Here is a 19,572-nt window from a genome sequence, read left to right on the forward strand (position 1 = left end):
GCGGCCTGATGCCAGGAGGGGAGCTATTACTTATAGCGGTAATCGGAGTTACGATGGCGACGTAAAAAGCGAAAAACGAGCAAAATTTCCAACTGCCGAAACGCAGAGTGTGAAATGAAGTGAATTTTTGACCCCAAAATAATTTTGAAATCGCCGTCACGCCCACAAATATCACCATATCGGCATCAAACTCGGTCATGACGTTGATACGCATGCCTGCTCCGGTAAAATGTTTTTGAAATTTCGCTAGGGCTTACGGTTTTCTGTCAAAGTGCTTCAGAGCGAAATCATGTGCCAGGGTAAACTGACGCTCTCCCTGATTCGCTTCCATGTATTTCTGAAAAATTTCAGACCTCCGCACACATCATCTTTCTCTCATCGCTGTTAATAATGTGAGTGAGGTAGAGATATGAATCGTGGGACTATAGGAGACGACAAATAGCCCCCTAATGCGCTTCAAGCAGTTTTCGAATATGTATCACGGTTCCTGAATGGAAAGGAGTTGTTCGGACTGCTTTTTTCAGTCAAACTGGCTGGCTCAAACAGATAGCTTCATTACCATAGCAACAGAACAAAGAGCAGGGCAGAGCAGCTGATTAGGACTACAAAAACGCATCACTGTAGTTCTAACTATGGCAGAACTACAACATGGCAGAACTGTCAGTTACTACAGAGGCGGACTGAGCCTGACTTGTGTTTTGGTCATTTTATAACTGATTTTAACCAACCATTGTTACACACAGGGTTAGTGTGGCAATTTAAAATGAAGCTTACTGAAAATTTCAAAATAAAAGCCTTGACAGTTTTTACATCAGGTAATTGCTCTTTCGGGCATTATATAACTGATTTAACCCAATCACTGTTACTCATAGGATTAGTGTGGCCATTTAATATGAAGCTTACTGAAAATTTCAAAATAAAAGCCTTGACAATTTTTACATCAGGTAATTGCTCTTTTGGGCATTATAGAAACGATTTAACCCAATCAGTGTTACTCACGGGATTAGTTTGGACATTTAAAATGAAGCTTACTTAAAATTTCAAAAGAAAAGCCTTAATACTCCCCTCTGGTTAGTGCAAATAATATTAGCCTGTATTATCTTTCTCTCTTAGGTTAGTGTGCTGCCTTGCATAGCAAGGCAGTACATTAACATTAGCACAAACATTAGCATTTCACTTCCTCCCACTATGATCCTTTTCCCTAACATAAGCATTTTAGCTATTTCTTATACATTAGCTATGTTTAGTATACTCAATGGAGGAGGTAAATGTAAGACAACATGCTAGTGATACCCCACATGCTACTCACAACATGCATGCTAACATTAGCATTTTGGCTCATTTCAACTGATACACTTACTTTAACATACTCAATGGTGCAAGTTTATGTTAGTCAACATTCTTGTGATTCTCCACATCCTACTGTGTAATTCTTTAGCTTAGCTTAGCATTGATGCTAATTTTTAGCATCAGAACGCTGTGTCTAAACTGACCAGCACACTTTGGCAGGCCCCGGTTAAATTTCTTCAGGAATAGTCTAGTGTATTATTATGATTCCACTGAGAAGATGGAAATGTAAACGAGATTTTTGCCTTTCAGTTTGACGCCTACACTCAACTCTCCCACACTACCTCTCACAGTTTGTCATGTTTCTGATAAAACGGGCGATTAGAAAGCGAATAACACCTTGTTGGAGTGTGATTGACTCCTTTCTTTTTAACGCATAATATTTCTTTCCCGTGACTTCACGGTTTTGTGTTTCCTACATTAAGGCCATTACAGTAAAAAAAACCAAAACCCTGGAGGAATTCAAGGGAGTTTGGAGATTCAATGTGGGTTTTATCTGATCAATTCAAAAATTTATCAAAGCTATGAATGTGGTTTAGACCTTTAGGGTTAAAACTACCAATGTAATAACTTGCTTTGCCTATGCGCTGAGGCAGGAGGAAGACATTAGTGGCACAAAGACAAACATTAACGCTAACACAGTGAGTAGAAACTGAAATATGCTCAGGGAAGTTGGTACAAACAAAGCTTTTTATAGCTATGGGTACAAAAAACCATTTAAAAATATATATGCATATAATTTAAAAGCATTTAAATAATTAGGCTCCATTTATCTGTAAGCTGAATGGGCTACAGCTTATATAAGCTACACCTATAAGCTTATTGCTAAACATCACGACTAAGCGACTCAGCTAAGCTAAACGGGTTAGCATATAGCGTGGCTAATTCGTCACCCCTCTTTCCCCTTTTATCATATGGTAGACATGCTGCCACAATCAAAAAAAGACAAAAGTAGTTATTAGCTTGGCAAAAGACAACATTTTCTAATGAATCGTAAATATGTCAATTATCTTTGTAAACTTTAGTAGCAGGCGAACAAACCTATAACCAAATAGCAAGATTGTTGTTCTGTAAACTGGTGCTTTTAAGTTTCATGTCCAAAAAATGAACCGTAATCCTGCATCAAGTTGCGATTTACACTTTAAAAATGCAAGGTTTCTCACCAACCCCAACCTCCAAATCCAATATGGCTGCCATGTACTTAAAAGATAAGAGAACATTGACATACTAACATGTTTACTTGTATTTCTGGTGGTTTTTATACCATCCAACCTTACATAGACTGCACATTACAATATGTTTGTGAAAATTATCTTTAATGTTTCAATAAATATGGCAGAGACATACAGTGATGTTGGTCTGTTTTGCTAATAGTGGGCCCTAAACTCAACAGTTAGCAAACCCACAAATGTAAAGCTTTTGGAACTGGATCACTGGTAAGTTGGATGTGACTTAATGTAAAGATCCGGAAATCTTCAGCTTTGTAACATATAGTGACTGACACTGAATGATCACAATATATTGGAGTTGAATAAATATCTCTCTAATCAAAATCTGTTGTATTCATATATGCTTGACAGCTGGTACTATGTTCATAAGTTTCAAAGTTTCACTTTGGCTCCTCCAAACTTACAGCCAAATGGTTTAATCATTGTCTACCATATCCATAAACATTTATTATCCTCTTAATTTTTAACATGGAACTTTTATGCTGTTGTCTTGGCCAGAACTCTCTCAAAAGTGAAATTTGGAATCTCAAAGGTACTGTTCATGTTAAATTAACATGAGATAAAAATGTAAAGAGTTGAAAATTCAAGTTTTCCACTTACATGGTCATTTTTGACCACTTGCAATATTGTGAACTAAATCTTACAACAATTAATCTGGTAAATCTGGAGCAAAAAAGAAAGATGCTTAGAGTCAACATCTTTCCAAGTAGGTATTGTTGGTAATACTTGGCTATTGAGCTAAAACTCTGCTAGGATTAATAATTGTTATTATTGAAACACAAGAACCCAGTTTTGATTGGGTAATTTACCATTATTTACTCAGTGTTGTACTGCTTTTCTGTTCATATTTATAGCACTGTTTCTGGTCAAGTTTTAGAAATGTTTGTCCCACGTTAAATATTATTAATTATTTTGTATTAATATTTTATTTTGTATTAATAAATACAAGATATTTATCTTGTATTCTACACACGCCTTCTATCACAAGATATAAGGCGTGTGTTATTAATAAATACAAGATATTTATTAATACAAAATAAATATTGTATTATTTCCTCAATTAAAACTGTAATTGAGTAATGACAGTTTTATGGTACTTATTTTGTTTATTGTACACATTTACTTTATATTGTTATTATTTTTATTATTATGGCAATAATATTATCCTTAGTGGTGATGGTGGTTTTGAGATAACACACCACACTTATTTTGTATACTTCAATTTTCATTTATTTGTTCTATCATATTTTCGGTAGCTGTCCGAAGAGCTTCATACTTTTTGACCAGCAGAGGTCGCTGTTTACCAAGTAACTTCATTTGGAGCTTCAGTTCTGCTTTTGAGGCGATGAAAGGTCAACTGCGCAGCCGCAATGAGTAAATCAATATAATTCCAATTTAAACCTAAAAGTAGTTTGTCTTAAAAATAGAACCTGTTGTGTGAGTAAATAAATATTTGGTCTGACGTGTTTGCACCTTTAGAAGGTACAAGAGGAATACCAGAACTTGTCAAAATTAGGAGAAATATCAATTCTCTGACATAGTGCTGAACGTGTATGAAACAAGTCATTTTATGCGCCAGCAAACCTAGACAACATTGTCAATTGTCTTGCTTTTACATTTTTGAAACGGCACATTATTTCAGAACTGTTGGCCACAAATTAACAGCTTGACGGCAGAGTTTTATTTTGAAGGTCGGCACCGGATGTCGCTCTCTTCTCGTATCCGCAAATCTTGACGCAACGGGCACACTGAGAGGAAGACGCGGCGCCGTTTGTTGGGAATCTCACCGCGCGACAGGGCACGGCACGGCAGGCTTTGGGGAAGTCGAATCCGCGCTTCCCACCTGTATATCACCGGACGCACGCGTGGCGGAGAAGCGGAAGATTATGGCGACGTTGGGACCGGAGTCGGCTCGCCCTCCCCTCGCCCAGCTCGGATCTCCCCCGTCTAACCAGCCTCACGTCGGCTGCGCGAACCTGCCTCCCAACCGGGGCTTGGAGCGCGCGCTGGAGGAGGCGGCGGCCAGCGGTGTGCTGAACCTCAGCTGCCGCAAGCTGAAGGAGTTTCCCCGGACCGCGGCCAACCACGACCTGAGCGATACGGTGGAGGCAGGTACGGTGCTCTCCGCGTTGTTGTTTCTGAAGTGAAAGGGTCCTGAGAGGTGCCACTAGTAGCAGGACTGCGGCGCTGGAGAAGACCGTTTGCTGCTTTACCTGCTGCGGTGACGTTTCCGTTATTCATAATGAACCCAGACATGTTTACACCTGAAGCTGCAAGGAGAGATAGAAGGCGTGTGTGTTTTGGTCCTATGTGCATTTGCAACTTTTGCAGTTGTCCAATGAGTCAACACAACGATTTAAGCCTCGTAATTAATGACCTCGTGGTGAAATGACTGAAGGTCCTGCAGAAGGTTTATGCAAAACAGCAGTGGACGTGGGCACTGGTTGCTAACAGCGGGCCTTGAGTGGAAATCCCCTCCACTTCCTTCCTTTTTTTTTTTTTGTCCATGTCCAGTTGTAAACAAGCACGGGAGGCATCAGGGACCCACACAGCGTCGGATTGTTCTAAAACAGCTGCTTCATGTGCACAAGTTCATGTGTACCAAGCAGTTCTCCCCAAAAGTTTATTAGTTGCATTTTTTCTGCAAAGCTGCTCCCGTTGATCCTGAAGAGTGTCTCCAGCTTCATATTCAGATCTACATATTTGAAGGGACGCACCGACCCACTTTTCTCACTCCCAATATCGATGTCTGAGGTTCATCGGCTGATGCCGATCTGATGCAGAAAAAAATCGGTTCTAAACTAAAATGTTTCTTTCTTTTTTTTTCAACATGTGTTGAATTGCACGTTTGTTGGATACCTCTGCACAAGAAAAGCACACTTAAATCCACCCGTTGCTTCACAAGCTTGGTCCAACATCCAATGTAAAACAAATAATAAGGAAACTGACTAAAACAACAGGTTGACTACTTCGGTCAAAAGTGTAAAAAATAAACTGCAACAAACCTTCTTCTTTCAAATGGTTTGCTGCATTTAAAGCAAATCGTTTGTTTCAAATTGGGCACATTGTCACCGATAACTAATCTAGAATTTTTTTTTCCGATACTGATATTAGTATCGGATCGCTGCATCTCTACATATTTAGCCTTGTGAAAGATATTCACACCTTTTTGAACTCATCCATGTTATTTTTCTCATCACTTTAAAGGGGTGAAAATTTTGTCCGTCTTATTTTGCAAAACAACTGAGATTTTAGGCGAAACGTCCTTTTGCATCTCGCCACAGACTCGCAACTGGATTTAGTTCTGGACTTTGACTAGGCCGTTCTGACACATGAATATGCTTTGTTCTAAACCATTACATATGTTTAGTGCCATTGAGACACTTGTTTTGTATTGGATCAGCCTCGAGGGGTTACTGGTGTGATCTTTGGGGTCAAAGGGCACTGTGTTAGTAGGAATGGGCATTTATCATATGATTTATCATTTAATGTGATACATCTATTATATGAATTTCAGTTTGTTGTTGTCATGATAAATTCCATTTAATTCTGTTTAAATCCTTCAAAATCATCTGTGTTGACATTTTTTAAACATATACAATTTATTTCAATGAGAATATTAATAGATATCAATAAGTTTTAAAAAAATGATTAAATGCAGTTACTGTGCGCAGTTTAGTGTCACAAATCAGACTTTTTTATATGCGACTAAAGTAAAGTATTACACATGGGAATGTTTTCCTGGAGCAGTGTTCGTGTTGGAGGGGTTATAATTGGTGTGACACTCGGTCATAACCAGACTGTTACCAAATAAAGGAGTAATAAATAGTTGTTATCACTTTTAGCATTTTTGCAATAGTACAACAACATGTTGCAATCAATCAAATTTTATTTGTATAGCACATTTCAGCAGCAAAGCATTTCAAAGGGCTTTACATCATGTCAAATAAAACTTTGAGTCCATGTCACCCGATCTTATGTGTTGGTAGGCCTGTCACAATAAGCAATAAATCAATTAATCACATGATAAATGGAAACAAATTCAATCATATCCATTTGCATAGTTGTTTATCTTTTTTCTCTCTTTCTGTTTCTCCTGAAACCTGGATGACAAAAGTCTTCAGTCTGGTGCTTTGGGCTCAACTACACCGTTATTTGTATTGTAGGACCATTTTATTTATAAGAACTCCATAATTCATTTTATTTGTTGTTTGTATTCATTTATTTTGGATATTTAAAATATCTCCCAGATTCAGTGTTAAGCATTCAATGGAATTTAAAGTTTATTGAATATTGAGACCCTCTAATTGAATTATTATGCCTTTACCTTCATATTACTTGAAAATAGTCCGAAAACAACAATATTATTGTTTATCGCAGTAACTTCTGGGATAATTTATCGTCCAGCAGAATTTGTGATTGTGACAGGCCTATAGCTGGTGAGCCGGGATTAATGTGCAAAGACGAAAATTACTAATCTCGAGTTAGAGGCTTCTGCAGCTAACACTGTGATACAGACTGCTACAGGAAATCCTCCCTACACTGCCATCAGCATCAATAATGTTTTTCTTTTGTTTTTCTTTTTATAACTGAATTTAGCTTCATCTAGTAACTAGCAAGCAGAAATAACTTTTCTCAAGATTAACTCAACAAAGCAGGTCGTGCTTCCTCATTCTTTTTCTGCAAAGCAGAGCCTGTAAAGAATGGGGGAAGGAAAAAAACCTGCAACAGCTCAGTCACAACATTGCTCTTTAAAAATCTTAGCTGCTTCAACATTTCCTGCAACATGTCCCATAACGCCGATTTGTTGCAATCCTGGTCAAAAACTCCTCACAGGAATTAAAAAAAAAAAAAAAAAAAAAAGCAAAACAAAAAAACCCACACACATTCTAGTTGAATTTAAAAACAGATGTTGCTTTTCCGAGAAGCAAGACAAAATGAAATTCCTCTCCTCCCCTGGATGCGGTCCGCTCCTCTCAGAGCTGCGCGGACCGCGCCGTCATCAGCTGTGGAGCTGCTCTGACTTTATCTCGGCGCTCTGAAACGAAGCGCGGCTTACGTAGACCGTCACGGCTAATAACAGAAACAGGATGGAGACGTGGGGAGTTGAAGTAAAGCGGGTGAGAACGTGTCAACTGTGTTTTTATAGCTTAACCGGGTCGTTGTCTTGGTTAGAATTTTTTACGTGTCGGCTTTGTGCAGCAAATTTTCATCTGATATTTGCTTGTTTTCAGCTGCAGCAAAGAATGCATTGCTTTGTTGTTTTTTGTTTTTAATTACGGAGTCTTAACTCCGGATCAGACCGCACTGTAATTACTGACCTAAGTGCCAAGATTTGCTTGCAGGAAGCTTCCCTGCAGCGAGGCCTGATCCGGATCTCCCCCCGCCCCCCCAAGCCGTCGTCCAGCATCTTGTGATGCCTCATTTCTCACAAACCGATGGGAAAGCTGAGCAGGGAAACATGTCGCCAAGCAGACTTCTGCAGCCTCCAGGGCGCAGACGCTCGCAGGCTTGGTGTAACTCACACCTAAACAGGAAAGAAAAGGTATGCGACTTGAAGCGAGGCCTGAGAAAAATGAGTGAAAATCTCTCTGATCACATGGTAACTGAGACCAACCCCCCTCCTCTCACCCCACGCACCCGCCGACGAAACAAAATTAGCAGAGAAAGAGCAGAGTGAGTCACCGTGACCGACGGACACGTGGGGTTGGAGGGGACTCGTACTCGCAGACCTACATGTATAGAGTTCAACGTTAGTGCGCAGAGAAGACGATGCAGCGCATGCATGCAACTGTCAGCAGCAACACAAGCCTCGGCTTGTCTGGAAACACGAAGTAGAGCTGGCAACTTTAAACGTTCCTCCCACTGAGTCCTTCTGATTAGCTGAAGGTGGGTTTTTACTCTGAACAAGCTTTGTTTGGTGGCTAGGTGGTCAAAACTGAAAGAAAGTGTAAAAATAGAAACTGTAGGAAAAAAGAGGAGATATAACGTCTTTGTTTAGATGCTGTTTGGCCTATTTCTTTATATAAATTATAATTATTAGGAATACACCATATGAAAACTTGGTGTCATTATCCAGTATTCAGTGTTGTATAGTAACGAAGTAAAAATACTTCACTACTTTACTTAAGTATATTTTGGAGTACTTCATACTTTCCTGGAGTATGAACATTTTTGATGACTTTCACTTTTACTTCACTATATTTCCGAACTTAATTGCGTACTTTTACTCCGATACATTTTCAATGTGTGGTTTAGTTACTCGTTACAAAAAAGCGAGAGAGAGAAACGCAAGTGTTTTGATCCCACCTACTGATTAGCAAGTAGCAAGTAGGCTACCGAACAAAGTCCGTAGCCTGCTTGCCTGGGCTTGTTCATCACCACCAATAGGATACTTCTTCTTCTTCTTCTTTTCTATTATGGCGGATCACAAGCAACTTTAAGGTGCATACCGCCACCTACTGTACATGAGTGTGTAGAAGCATTACTTCATATCTATTAAATTCTACTTTTTAATTTTGTATTCTTAAGATAAATAAACAATGCTTTCCTTAATTTGTGAATATCTGTTATGTTTCCTTCATTTCCTAATATACCTTTAAGATTCCATTCATGCCCCATATTTCTAACTATTCTCTTTAATTCTTCCCTTTCGAGTTCATTTGACTTACAGTTCATCAATATGTGTTCTACATTTTCTTTCTCTCCACATCTCTCACATTTATCATTATTTTTCCTCCCTATTTTATAAAGCATGTCATTTAAGTAGGTATGACCTACTCTTAATCTACTAATTATTATTTCTTCTCTTCTGTTTCGTTCATTAATGCTTCGAATTCAAACTGACTTTTGTACTTCATATAATCTTCTTCCTTTCTTATCTTCATTCCACATTTTTTGCCATTTCTTGATTTCTTTACTTTTAATTAGGATACACCTGTTTCGCTTCTCCCATTAAACACAAAGCAAGTCTCGCAATCAGTAGCAGTCACATGGAAATTCTATCTTACAAAAACTCCCCGTCCAACTTGAAGAAACACATCGAGGTAACTTCTTATGAAATGGTTATAATCCTCCTGTTTCAGTAACTATAGCTTGGTCACTAGGCACTATTGTGAAATCTTGACCATAAATGAACTTTGTTTGGCATTGTTTCAGTTCCACACGTGGTGTATTTAGCTTAGGCCTAATGTTGACTGTAGCAGGCTACCTAGACTCCTCTGTTCAAGGGGGGACAGAAGCCATAGCGATAGCAATTTAGACTAAATTTAACGAATATAGGAAAGGCATGCAAGTTCAAAACCAGGTTTACAGATGCCAATAAGCTGCATTTCCCTCCCAATTCTTTTTTTCTTTTGCATAATGACCAGTTGTGTGCACCACCTACTGACTGTAGGATTGACTGGTTCACTGATTTGTGAAGTAGAGTAATCGTAACAGCTCTTTTTCTTCATGTTGGCCGCATTTTCTGTACTATTTATTTTTCTCATTTTCAGCACTGACCTTACTTGAAGGGAAAACTTAAGGCTTACAAAAACTTTGTATTTTCTGTCCTGGAGGGTATACTAAGAAGCTGGTTCAGTTGTAAAGCAGGTTAAGTTAACCTTGTGCTATAGGTAAAGCACCTAATTTTCTTAACTAAATGATGCCTGCAGGTATATCTATTAGCAGGTTTAATTTTGCCTGCACTTGGTTGTGTACATTATTTTAAGTGTATTTGACAAGTTTACCAAAATATAAAAAATGTCATTCAAACTGCATTTGCTTTGTTTTACTTTTTACTTGTACTTTTCATTACATTACTTGAGTACATCCATTTTTACAGTAATTTCCATACTTAAGTACAAGAAGTTTCAAATACTTTAAGACTTTTACTCAAGTAACATTTCAGTCAGTGACTTCGACTTTTACCAAAGTCATATTTTGGAGAGGTACTTTTACTTGACTCTGAGATTTCAGTACTTTATACAACACTGCCAGTATTGCTGTTACAGCCAATAACTGATTTACCCATATCGGTTATTGGGTAACCGATACCCAATAACCGATATGGGTAGATCGGTAATTGGGTAAAAATTAGGTTAAAGGCTAAAATGTTGTATTTTACTTTTTTACACAGTTACTGTTTTTAATATCATCTCAGTTTTTAAAACATGACTGACATTGGCTGATGCTAGAGGTGCAGAAAAAACGTAATTCTATAAAGAATTGAAATTCCTAATCATGGGATTACTGAATCGATTCAGAATGCTCAAAAATCAATTTTAAAATGCATTTTAGACATGCGTCGTATTTGAGTATACTGCACATCGCATTACGCGTCCACTCGCCCACCGTGTGTATTTTGAGTAATTCTTTGATTATTATTATTTTTTTTATTATTGTTATTTAAGAAAAAAAACATCAAAGAATTACCAATTTGGTCGTGAATGCGACCTATTTTCTCAAAAGTGCAAACGAAAAAAAAGAGTTCATTGGAGAAAAAGTTTAAAGGTTAAGTGTCCAACACTGAAAGTCTGACATGAGGCCAAACAGACTGAGGCGAGAAGGCCAGCCTAGGCTAGGCTTGTCAGGGGATGAAGCAAGGCTAAGGATAGAAAATGAAAAGAAAGATTGGAATCTTTTTCTTCAACTTAAGCTCCGAACCGTCCAAAACTTTTTGCCAGCACTCTGGTAGCTAGGCATCAACCTCTCAGGTTCTGTGCAGTCACACCCTTTTCTAGTCAGATGGTCAAACATCCTTATTTTTCTCACAGTTGTGCTCATAAATCAAACACCCCGTCTGGTTGCGCCGTATTACACTGATGATATTTATGGGGTTATATTTGTGCCTCCAACCTGAATGCTGTGAGACTTATGTGAGCTCGTATATATATATACAGTATATATGAGAACAAACAAAAATCACTCTGCTTCTCGTGCTGCCACTCGGCCCAATGTCTGTGTTCACTTCTTAACAAAATATATGCAAATGGACCACTTAGAAACGGCTCCCTGGTTCTGATGCATTTTGAATTGAAACGCTGAAAAAACACAGCGCATCCATAAAATGCATTCCATGCTGACATGAATACACTGCTCAACTGTTTCCTGTCAAAACTGCTATTCAAAAAAGGTTTAAAAAAAGTAACAACATTTGGCTCATTAAATTAGTTTAAGCCCTTTTTCAGTAGGCTACCTGTCTTGTACAGTTAAAATAAAGAACTGTATGTTTACTAGACTGTTAATCATTTACAAGTCAATACTGTTTTAATTTACAGTGGTTTAAAAAAAAGTTAACCTGTAAAACTGCAATATTAAATGCGATGTCTGTCAAATTTGGTTGCACCTTGCTTTTTTGCTAATGCACCTAAGATAAAAGATAAACACACAGTGCAACTACTGCAAAACATTAGTCTAGAGCTGTAAAAAAAAAACTAAATCTTGAAAACATTAATTAAAGAGACATTTTCAGATGTGATTTTCATACTGTACAGCTTGACAAAGCTTTCCTAGTGTAATTCCTTGTCTAAGTGGTTCTTTCAGCAGTGTAGGTGGCTGGGCCATCAGAGGGTTCAGAGTGTGTAGAAAGGCTTGCTCTCTTGCCCTAAATGCACTGGACTTTCATCATGAAAAATTGAGGTCTTGAGATGGAGAAAACATGGAAATCCCTTCATGTCTGTTGGAGGAGCATTACTTGTACTTAGAAAGCGGACGTTCTGCTCCCAACCATAACACCCGACTATATTTGGAACCTAAACGATCAAACCTCTTCAGAAAACCAGTTTTTGACATCACGAAAACCTCAAATTGCCTGTTTTTTGTCACGAAATGGGTTGGGTATGGAAAAACTGGGCCTTTTTCCCACCTGAAAGTCTGGTAGACTTGTTTCAATTGCGGCGCTGCTGTGGTTCACTTTCACACTGCACTATGTCAAAAAAATAAAATCCTTTGAAAAACCTGTTCACCTCCTCATCTGTGGGGGCGCTGCACCAAGAACCACTGAAGGAAATGACACAAAAACCTCAGAAGAAGACACTGAGCACAACTTCCTTTTTCACAAAATGGAAACAAAAATGGAGTGGCGTCAGATTTAAGCAGTTGTTGGAGTTCTCTTTTGTTGTTGGTAAAAGACAACGATCAAGCCAGCGTTAGACTCTTGCATTTGTTTAGCTGGTATTTACCCAGAATGCCCTTTGTGGTAGTCCGCTTCCTGCTTTCGGAGCGACCTCCAGCCCGCTTAGCGTTGACATTCAAACTACTCCAGAATTCACTTCAACTAAACTGAGACACGGACCTTTAGAGGGACCAGAGATCTATGTTGTGGTCAGCATCAGAGTTGAATTACATTCACACCTCCCCAAATGTACCAGACTTTCTAGACAAACAAACTAGAGTTTGAATAAAATGAACCAAGCAGGGCTGGTGGGGATGTACATGTAGTATCATGTCATTAGCAGATGTAAACCCAGTTTAATGACATAAAGTGTTAGAGGGTAGGCAGTCTGGAGGCCCTGAGGCTTTGGAGTTGCCAGAAACTCTTGAACTAGAAGGTATCAGTGGTGCCCAGGAACAGAGAGGTGTAGGGATGTGATTCCCAAAAGCTACCTGACCGGTAAGTCAGCTCCCACATGTGGTATCAGCGCAGGAGCAACTGCCACGCTGCTCAGGTTATCATGTAAACAGGAGAGTTCTGGGGAAGTCCAATGATTCAGTCTGCCAGATAACCATCTTCAGGAAAACACCACTTTATGAATTAGTTTTAGTCTTGTTGTCTATTTCTGCTAAACATTCTTACACTTTTAATATTTTGGGGAACACACAAAGCCCAGAGCTGAAAATGATCTGGACTTCAGAGCTAGTTATTCATTCTAACAAATCAGCTGCCGTAGGTTCTCTGGAGCTAAGTTTGACTCGTTTTACATTCCATTTGGGAGGCGGTGAGCTCAGATCGGCTGTTTGTTTCGACAAAGATTACAGTCATCTCTGCATTTTCCCTCCAGATTTCACAAATTCAGCAGACTAGTTTGTAGATGCCGTGTTCGACCAGTCGTTCCTCTGAAATCCACTTTACATCCACTTCATCTGCAAATCATTCCTTCCCAGAGCTGCTGCAGAGGAATGGAAACAGAAACTACCAGATGATTTTCAGTTAACAGAGTCGCCTGCTGTTCAGTCATATGTACGATATGTTATTACTGTCAGTTCCTCTGAGCAGTCAGTAGTTATTTACAGTGTTACAGTGTGTTTGTTTTTGTGTCATTTTGGAGACCATGTGAGTGTGTGTATGTGTGTGTGTGTGTTCCCATTAGTACAGCCGGCAGTCTGTGTCCCACCACATTCGCAGCCCCAGACAATACAATACACACTTCTGCAGAGTTTGGCAGTTTTTCATTGGACACATTGTCATTACAGTGTGTGTATGTGTTGATAGAGGCAATATCTGTTTTGTCTGTCTATGGGACAGCTCAGTAGAGTTCACAGGCACCTAAAACACTGGGAAGATTCTCGAGTCCAGTTAAAGGTTTTCTGGTCTTTTCATACTTCCGTAGTGTGTTGTGTTTATTTGTGTAGTACCATTCATCATGCTGATGCACATAAATTACCCCAGGAACAAATGAAGGATTATTCTACTGTAAAAGCGTTTGGTGTTAGGGGTGCACCAATTGTCTTGCTGATTACAGACCCTGACATGCCAATACCGATAATTTTTTTTATGACAAAGTTGCCATGTTTGTAACAGTGGGGTGTCTATTGTTAACGACATACTACATACTAGATGTTACCCTGGTGGGTGCATCTCTCCTGGCAGAGCAAAATGGGGCAGTGACTGATTTGTAGACCTTTGTAGAGGTGGGGAAGATCGATGGATGAATTTGGTTTGGCCGATATAAGTATCGGCCAATCATTGATCACCCAAACTTAAGGCCCATTTATCGGTGCACCACTTGCTATTTTGAGTGTGAGCATATCTGTGGCTTATACAAAAAAATCTTACAGTGTAGATGACAGTCTGACCAATTGAGAATGCATTCAGAAAAGAGACAGAAATACGCTGGTTTATATCTATTTGAAGTATAATGGAGTTCTGGTTTTTTTTGTTTGTTTTTTTAGTATCATTTACATCTGAACATTGTTCATTTCAACTACCATTTCAACTGGGGTAGTGCATCGTCATTGGTTGAAAGTATGTTAAAGATCTTGAAGGGTGAGGCAAAATAAAAAAGTGGAACTGATAGCAGTGCTCACTGGCAACAATCCAGTGACAGAAGTGATTCAGTTGCATTCTGGTCCTTTTTAGTTCACTCAGTCATACGGCAACCAGCAGTTAGTGGTGTTGGACAGAAGCAGTAAGATGTCAACACTCTGTGTTTTTCATCTGTATGAACAGACGCCCAATGTGCGCCTGAGGCGGATAATCCTCCCATGAGTTCACCACCCTCACTTCTTCTGCCACACCGCTCGTCCTTCCCTTCCTTTTCCCTACACACCGACGTGCGCGGACACAGGAAGCGGTGGAGTTTAAGGAATGCGTTGGATAGAGGAGGGGCTATCCGCTTCAGAGTTCCCGCCACACCTGAATGTAATGACAGCTGGCACGGAAACGAACACCCTTGGTAACTCACTTCCTCGTACAGCGCCGGTGAAAAGGTTAGACCCTCATTTGGAACCTGTAAGGTTGGATTTGAGCTGTTGTTTTTCCAAGTCACCAACCTCTATAATTGGAAGAATTAGGGGCACAAGATGACGTTCATATAGATTCTTTTTTAGTCATCGGAGATTAAAATGACATTTATAGGGCCAAAATCAATCAATTGATTAATCAATCAATCAAGTTTATTTGTAAGGCAGTTGTTTCTTTACATCATAAAACCACAAAAATACAAAGTCATAGAACACCCAGTCAATAATTGAATCGCTAGATTTTGTCAAGTGCCATCGTTACACATCAAAATGTTGATTAATGTTTCATTGAGAATGTTTCAGAAGCAACTTGATCTCGTTGTCAGGATATTGGTAGGGTACATTTTGAGGGTGCAGGTGGCGTGACGAAACACTTTTTAAAATGTAAAAGAATGTGGCGCCAAAGTTACTAGGCGTTTAGACTTTGTACGTGTATCTAAACGTTTCACCAGCCCTGTAGCTGCGCTGTAACCCAACTGCTTTGTTCTGCTTGTGGGTACAATTTATAGTCGGTAAGAAAGTACCGACTGCTGGAGGTTTTCCCTTAGCATGCAGTGTGAGTTGGGACGTGTTGCCTGACCTTGACCCGTGACCTCATGATGATGATCTGTAGCGGCCCCTGTTGATTTCATCGTCACCTTAAACCTCCTCCTATTGATTTGTGCTCCTGGGGCCTGTAAGCGGGGGGAGGGTCGGCGGCTCATGCATAGCGAATGAAGCCGCTGAAGGAGCGGCTAATGGAGCGGTTAATGGCTTTCCCTCAGAGGAGAGAACAGCTACAGAGACACCAGACAGATGTGATCTCATCTGGATGAAGAAGAGACGAAACCTGAGAAGTCCTGTCAGACCGAACGGACTAAAGTGCCGAATCCACCTATAACATTACAGCAAATGAAGACGGAAAATTATTTCGTCGGATGGCTGAAAGTGTTTTTCCTATCTGTACGATTCGTCTTTCCAGTCAAAATTACAGAAGGAATTTGATTAAAACCAAGAATGTTTATCTTGGATCAACCCTAATGGCACTCATGGTGATTTGGAGTGTCATAAATATGCCCTTGTCCTATTTATCACGGATGAGTAGAAAAAAAATGAGGTGAAGGCCAAGATTCTGGCCCACTCCCCCGTCAAGTGACAGGAAATGGCCGCTCCCCATCTCATTGTTTTCAGGGGTCTACAGCTCAGATGTCTTCCTGTCAGACACACCAAAGCTCTGCAGCTCAGGCCAGCCAAACACGCCTTTCATCGAGCAGGTCTGGCATCGGGATCACAGCAGCCTCATCGTCATTTATGCACATCGACGATGGGAACTGAAAGAGCCTCTATGTTAATCTGCTTTTAAATTTAACTGTAGCTATGCAACTTTAGCTAATTTGTATATTTAGCATGCCATGTTTAGTCACAGTAGTAATCATTTTCTGCAGGAGTAATGTTATCCTTAGGGCCTGGGAGGTACTGAACGTTTCATGTTCTGACTTTCCCATGAGAGGATATTCCTCCAGTTAGACCCAGAGGAGTTATTTTTATGTGAAGTGAAAGATGTTTAAAAAGACTAACAGACAGAGTGCTCTTATTTGTGAACTTAAATGAACCCAGACTTGGAAGGCTGTGATTTGAAAGTCACAATTTCACACATAAAAACTCAAAAAACACTTGGCTTGAACTAGCCTAGTATGTTGTCTGAATTCAACTAGTTGGGTGGATGGATGTCTTTAAGCTGAGGCGCTCAGTGTGGTCCTCAACTGCAAATACAAAATAGATTTTTGCCACCTCAGACACTTGACGGAGATGCACAGTAAAAAGGTGAGGCCTTTCAAAGATGTTGTAAATTAAAATCTAATTGAAATAAAAAGAGCATTAACATGTTATCAGCTATGTTTTGCTTTTAATTTAATAATATGTAGGACCACAAACATCCAGTGATATTCACGAGAAAGCCAACTCTGGCAAGCCCTTTAATTAAACTTGGCGAAATAAAGGTTAAGCAATATCATGCTCTAGTTATTGTCAAAGATATCTGTAGAGATAATCAAACACACACACACACACCAAAAATTAAAAATATGGTTGATGTTTATTTGTTTTTTAGCTGGATCAACACGCAAAACACTTATTTTTGTTTTTTGCCAAATCATAATGTTTATTTCTAATTTTTTACAGAAATTAGACTTTTTATACGTAAATTGGACTACTACTAAAGGTTTTGTAGCTTTGTTAAGAAAAAAAAAGAAAATTTGGCGACCCTTGAGTACTTTCAATTAGAGATTTTTGGCCCCCGTCATTAAACTCCTAATAGTTTTGATTTTGTGTAAATTGCACTTGGGTGTAACAACACACCCAGTTCACATGATATTGGGTTTGAAAAAAATAAAACAAGATGGAATCTTAGGATTTTGTGGAAATTTGTGTAAAGTTAACGTATAGTTAAAGTATAGTAACGTTTTTGAATTTGCAGTCGGTGCAGAAAAATTTGGCCCCGTTTTATTTTTCATGCTTGCCTCAGTCTACGACGGTCTTGGCTCTGTAGTGAGCCCAGGGAGCTGGAGGAGCACTTTGCGCCTAAACAAAGGGGATTATTGTAGATTATTGTAGATTTCAAAAGAAACACAGTTACGTCAGACACCATTTCATTCACAGGAGAAGTGGAGATGGTTGAGGAGTACAAATACCTCAGTGTTCACCTGGAGGAGATGCTCAACAACTCTATACCTGATAGCAGCTCTAGTCGTCAGGCTTCACACATTCACACCGTGACAATGATGTCATCATATGCAACATTACATGTTTTGAACTTTTCCATCAGCGGATCTCTGCTTTCATATTCGGCCTATGTTTACGTGTGTGATTATGGCAGCGGCAGTGATGTGGTGAAGTCAAATCTTCTGTGTTTGGGCTTAAATTAGGTCTTACTCTTTGCAAAGACCAGCCAGTCTCTCTCTAGTTGCTCTGTGGAGCAGAAATACCGATGAACCAAGCACACGTCAGACTTCTTTCACATGTGTTGCTGCATTATTGGAGAAAACCCACAGATGTAAAGACTGAGCTACAGTTCACACCTGGCACAGGATCCTGTAGAACCCAGGTGATTGATAATCACCTGGATTATGCCAGAATCCATAATTCAATATTACTTGAAAATGGTCACAAAACAACAATATCGTTTATCGTGATATAAGTACTGGAACAGTTTTATCGTCCAGCCAACTTTCTTATCTGGCGCGGTTCAAATACATATCAGAATGCCAAGCCGACGGAAGTGGACTACAGTGCAAGGCATTATGGGTAAATACAAACTAAACAAACGTGCGTGTCTTGCGCTAGTGGGAGAAATGGCTCGTGATCTTTTGCCAATGACAAAAAAGAAATCGTACCACCACTAAAATCTGACGTCACTTTTTACTTGCTTACATTTTGTTAAGAAGGAAGTTGTTCTGAGGTTGTTGTGTTGTTTCCTTAAGTGGTTCTTGGCACAGTGCCCCCACAGGCGAGGAGGGGAACAGTTTTCTTAAAGTGTTTGGTTTTGTTTGACACAGTGCAGTATGAAAGCGAAAATGTAAGAAATGACACAATTTAGGCCCCCAATTGGATGGAGTTTAGACTGTCAGGTGTAACAATTATAGATTTCTCACTTGTCTGGTTCTAACTTAGAGGATTACTTTTACTGGGAAAACAAATCAACACTTTATTTCACTTTCTCCATGATTCAGTGCAACACGGGGACTGTTGGAACGTTGTGGTTTTCCTGTTGCGGCTCTTCCCGGGTGCATGCAGACAGATCTTTCTAGGCGTTTAAAGAGACAGCGGGTCATGAACTGGACAAGAAAGAAAAAAGGTGTTGACGTGTTTAGTAGTCTACATTTGTGACAAAACTGTAAAACTGGACAAAATTCCAAAATGTAGAAGTGTGCCCTCATAGATGCTGCATCCCCTTCAATAAATAAACACAGACCGTCTCCAATCCCACCAAAGTAGGCCAGACTCCCCGCCAAAACACACACACACACACACACCCACACACACATCTCTCTGTCTTCACTTCCATGCGTTTGGCACCATGTTAGCAACCAGATACACAACCGTATCCTTAACTGGTTCACTGTGATAAACACACATGCTCTCCATATCCCTGTGCTTCAAGCTTACCCTAATTCACCATGAAGCACACCACAGCATACATAAATAAGTACACGCACACACACACACACACCCACACACACGCACGATGGGATAAATCCACGTACAGATTGATCAAAGCTGCTGCTTTAATCCTCATGGAGCATAATGTGCCCCCCTTTGAACTCATCACCTGCACCCACCGACTGAGGCTAAATCC

General features: G+C 39.6%; 1 protein-coding gene across 6 annotated transcripts in view; it reads left to right on the forward strand.

The window, feature by feature from the left end:
- The first annotated feature begins 4,302 nt into the window (after positions 1-4,302).
- The window catches only part of lrch1 (leucine-rich repeats and calponin homology (CH) domain containing 1), a 99,171-nt gene continuing 83,901 nt past the window's right edge, over positions 4,303-19,572 (forward strand). For all 6 annotated transcript variants that reach the window (XM_032567063.1, XM_032567065.1, XM_032567060.1 and 3 more), the window contains exon 1: positions 4,303-4,688. In XM_032567063.1, the coding sequence (XP_032422954.1) occupies positions 4,463-4,688 (226 nt within the window). In that variant the 5' untranslated portion in view covers positions 4,303-4,462. The remainder of the gene's footprint in view (positions 4,689-19,572) is intronic.

Source organism: Xiphophorus hellerii, chromosome 7 (assembly GCF_003331165.1).
Source record: "Xiphophorus hellerii strain 12219 chromosome 7, Xiphophorus_hellerii-4.1, whole genome shotgun sequence".
Taxonomy (NCBI): domain Eukaryota; kingdom Metazoa; phylum Chordata; class Actinopteri; order Cyprinodontiformes; family Poeciliidae; genus Xiphophorus; species Xiphophorus hellerii.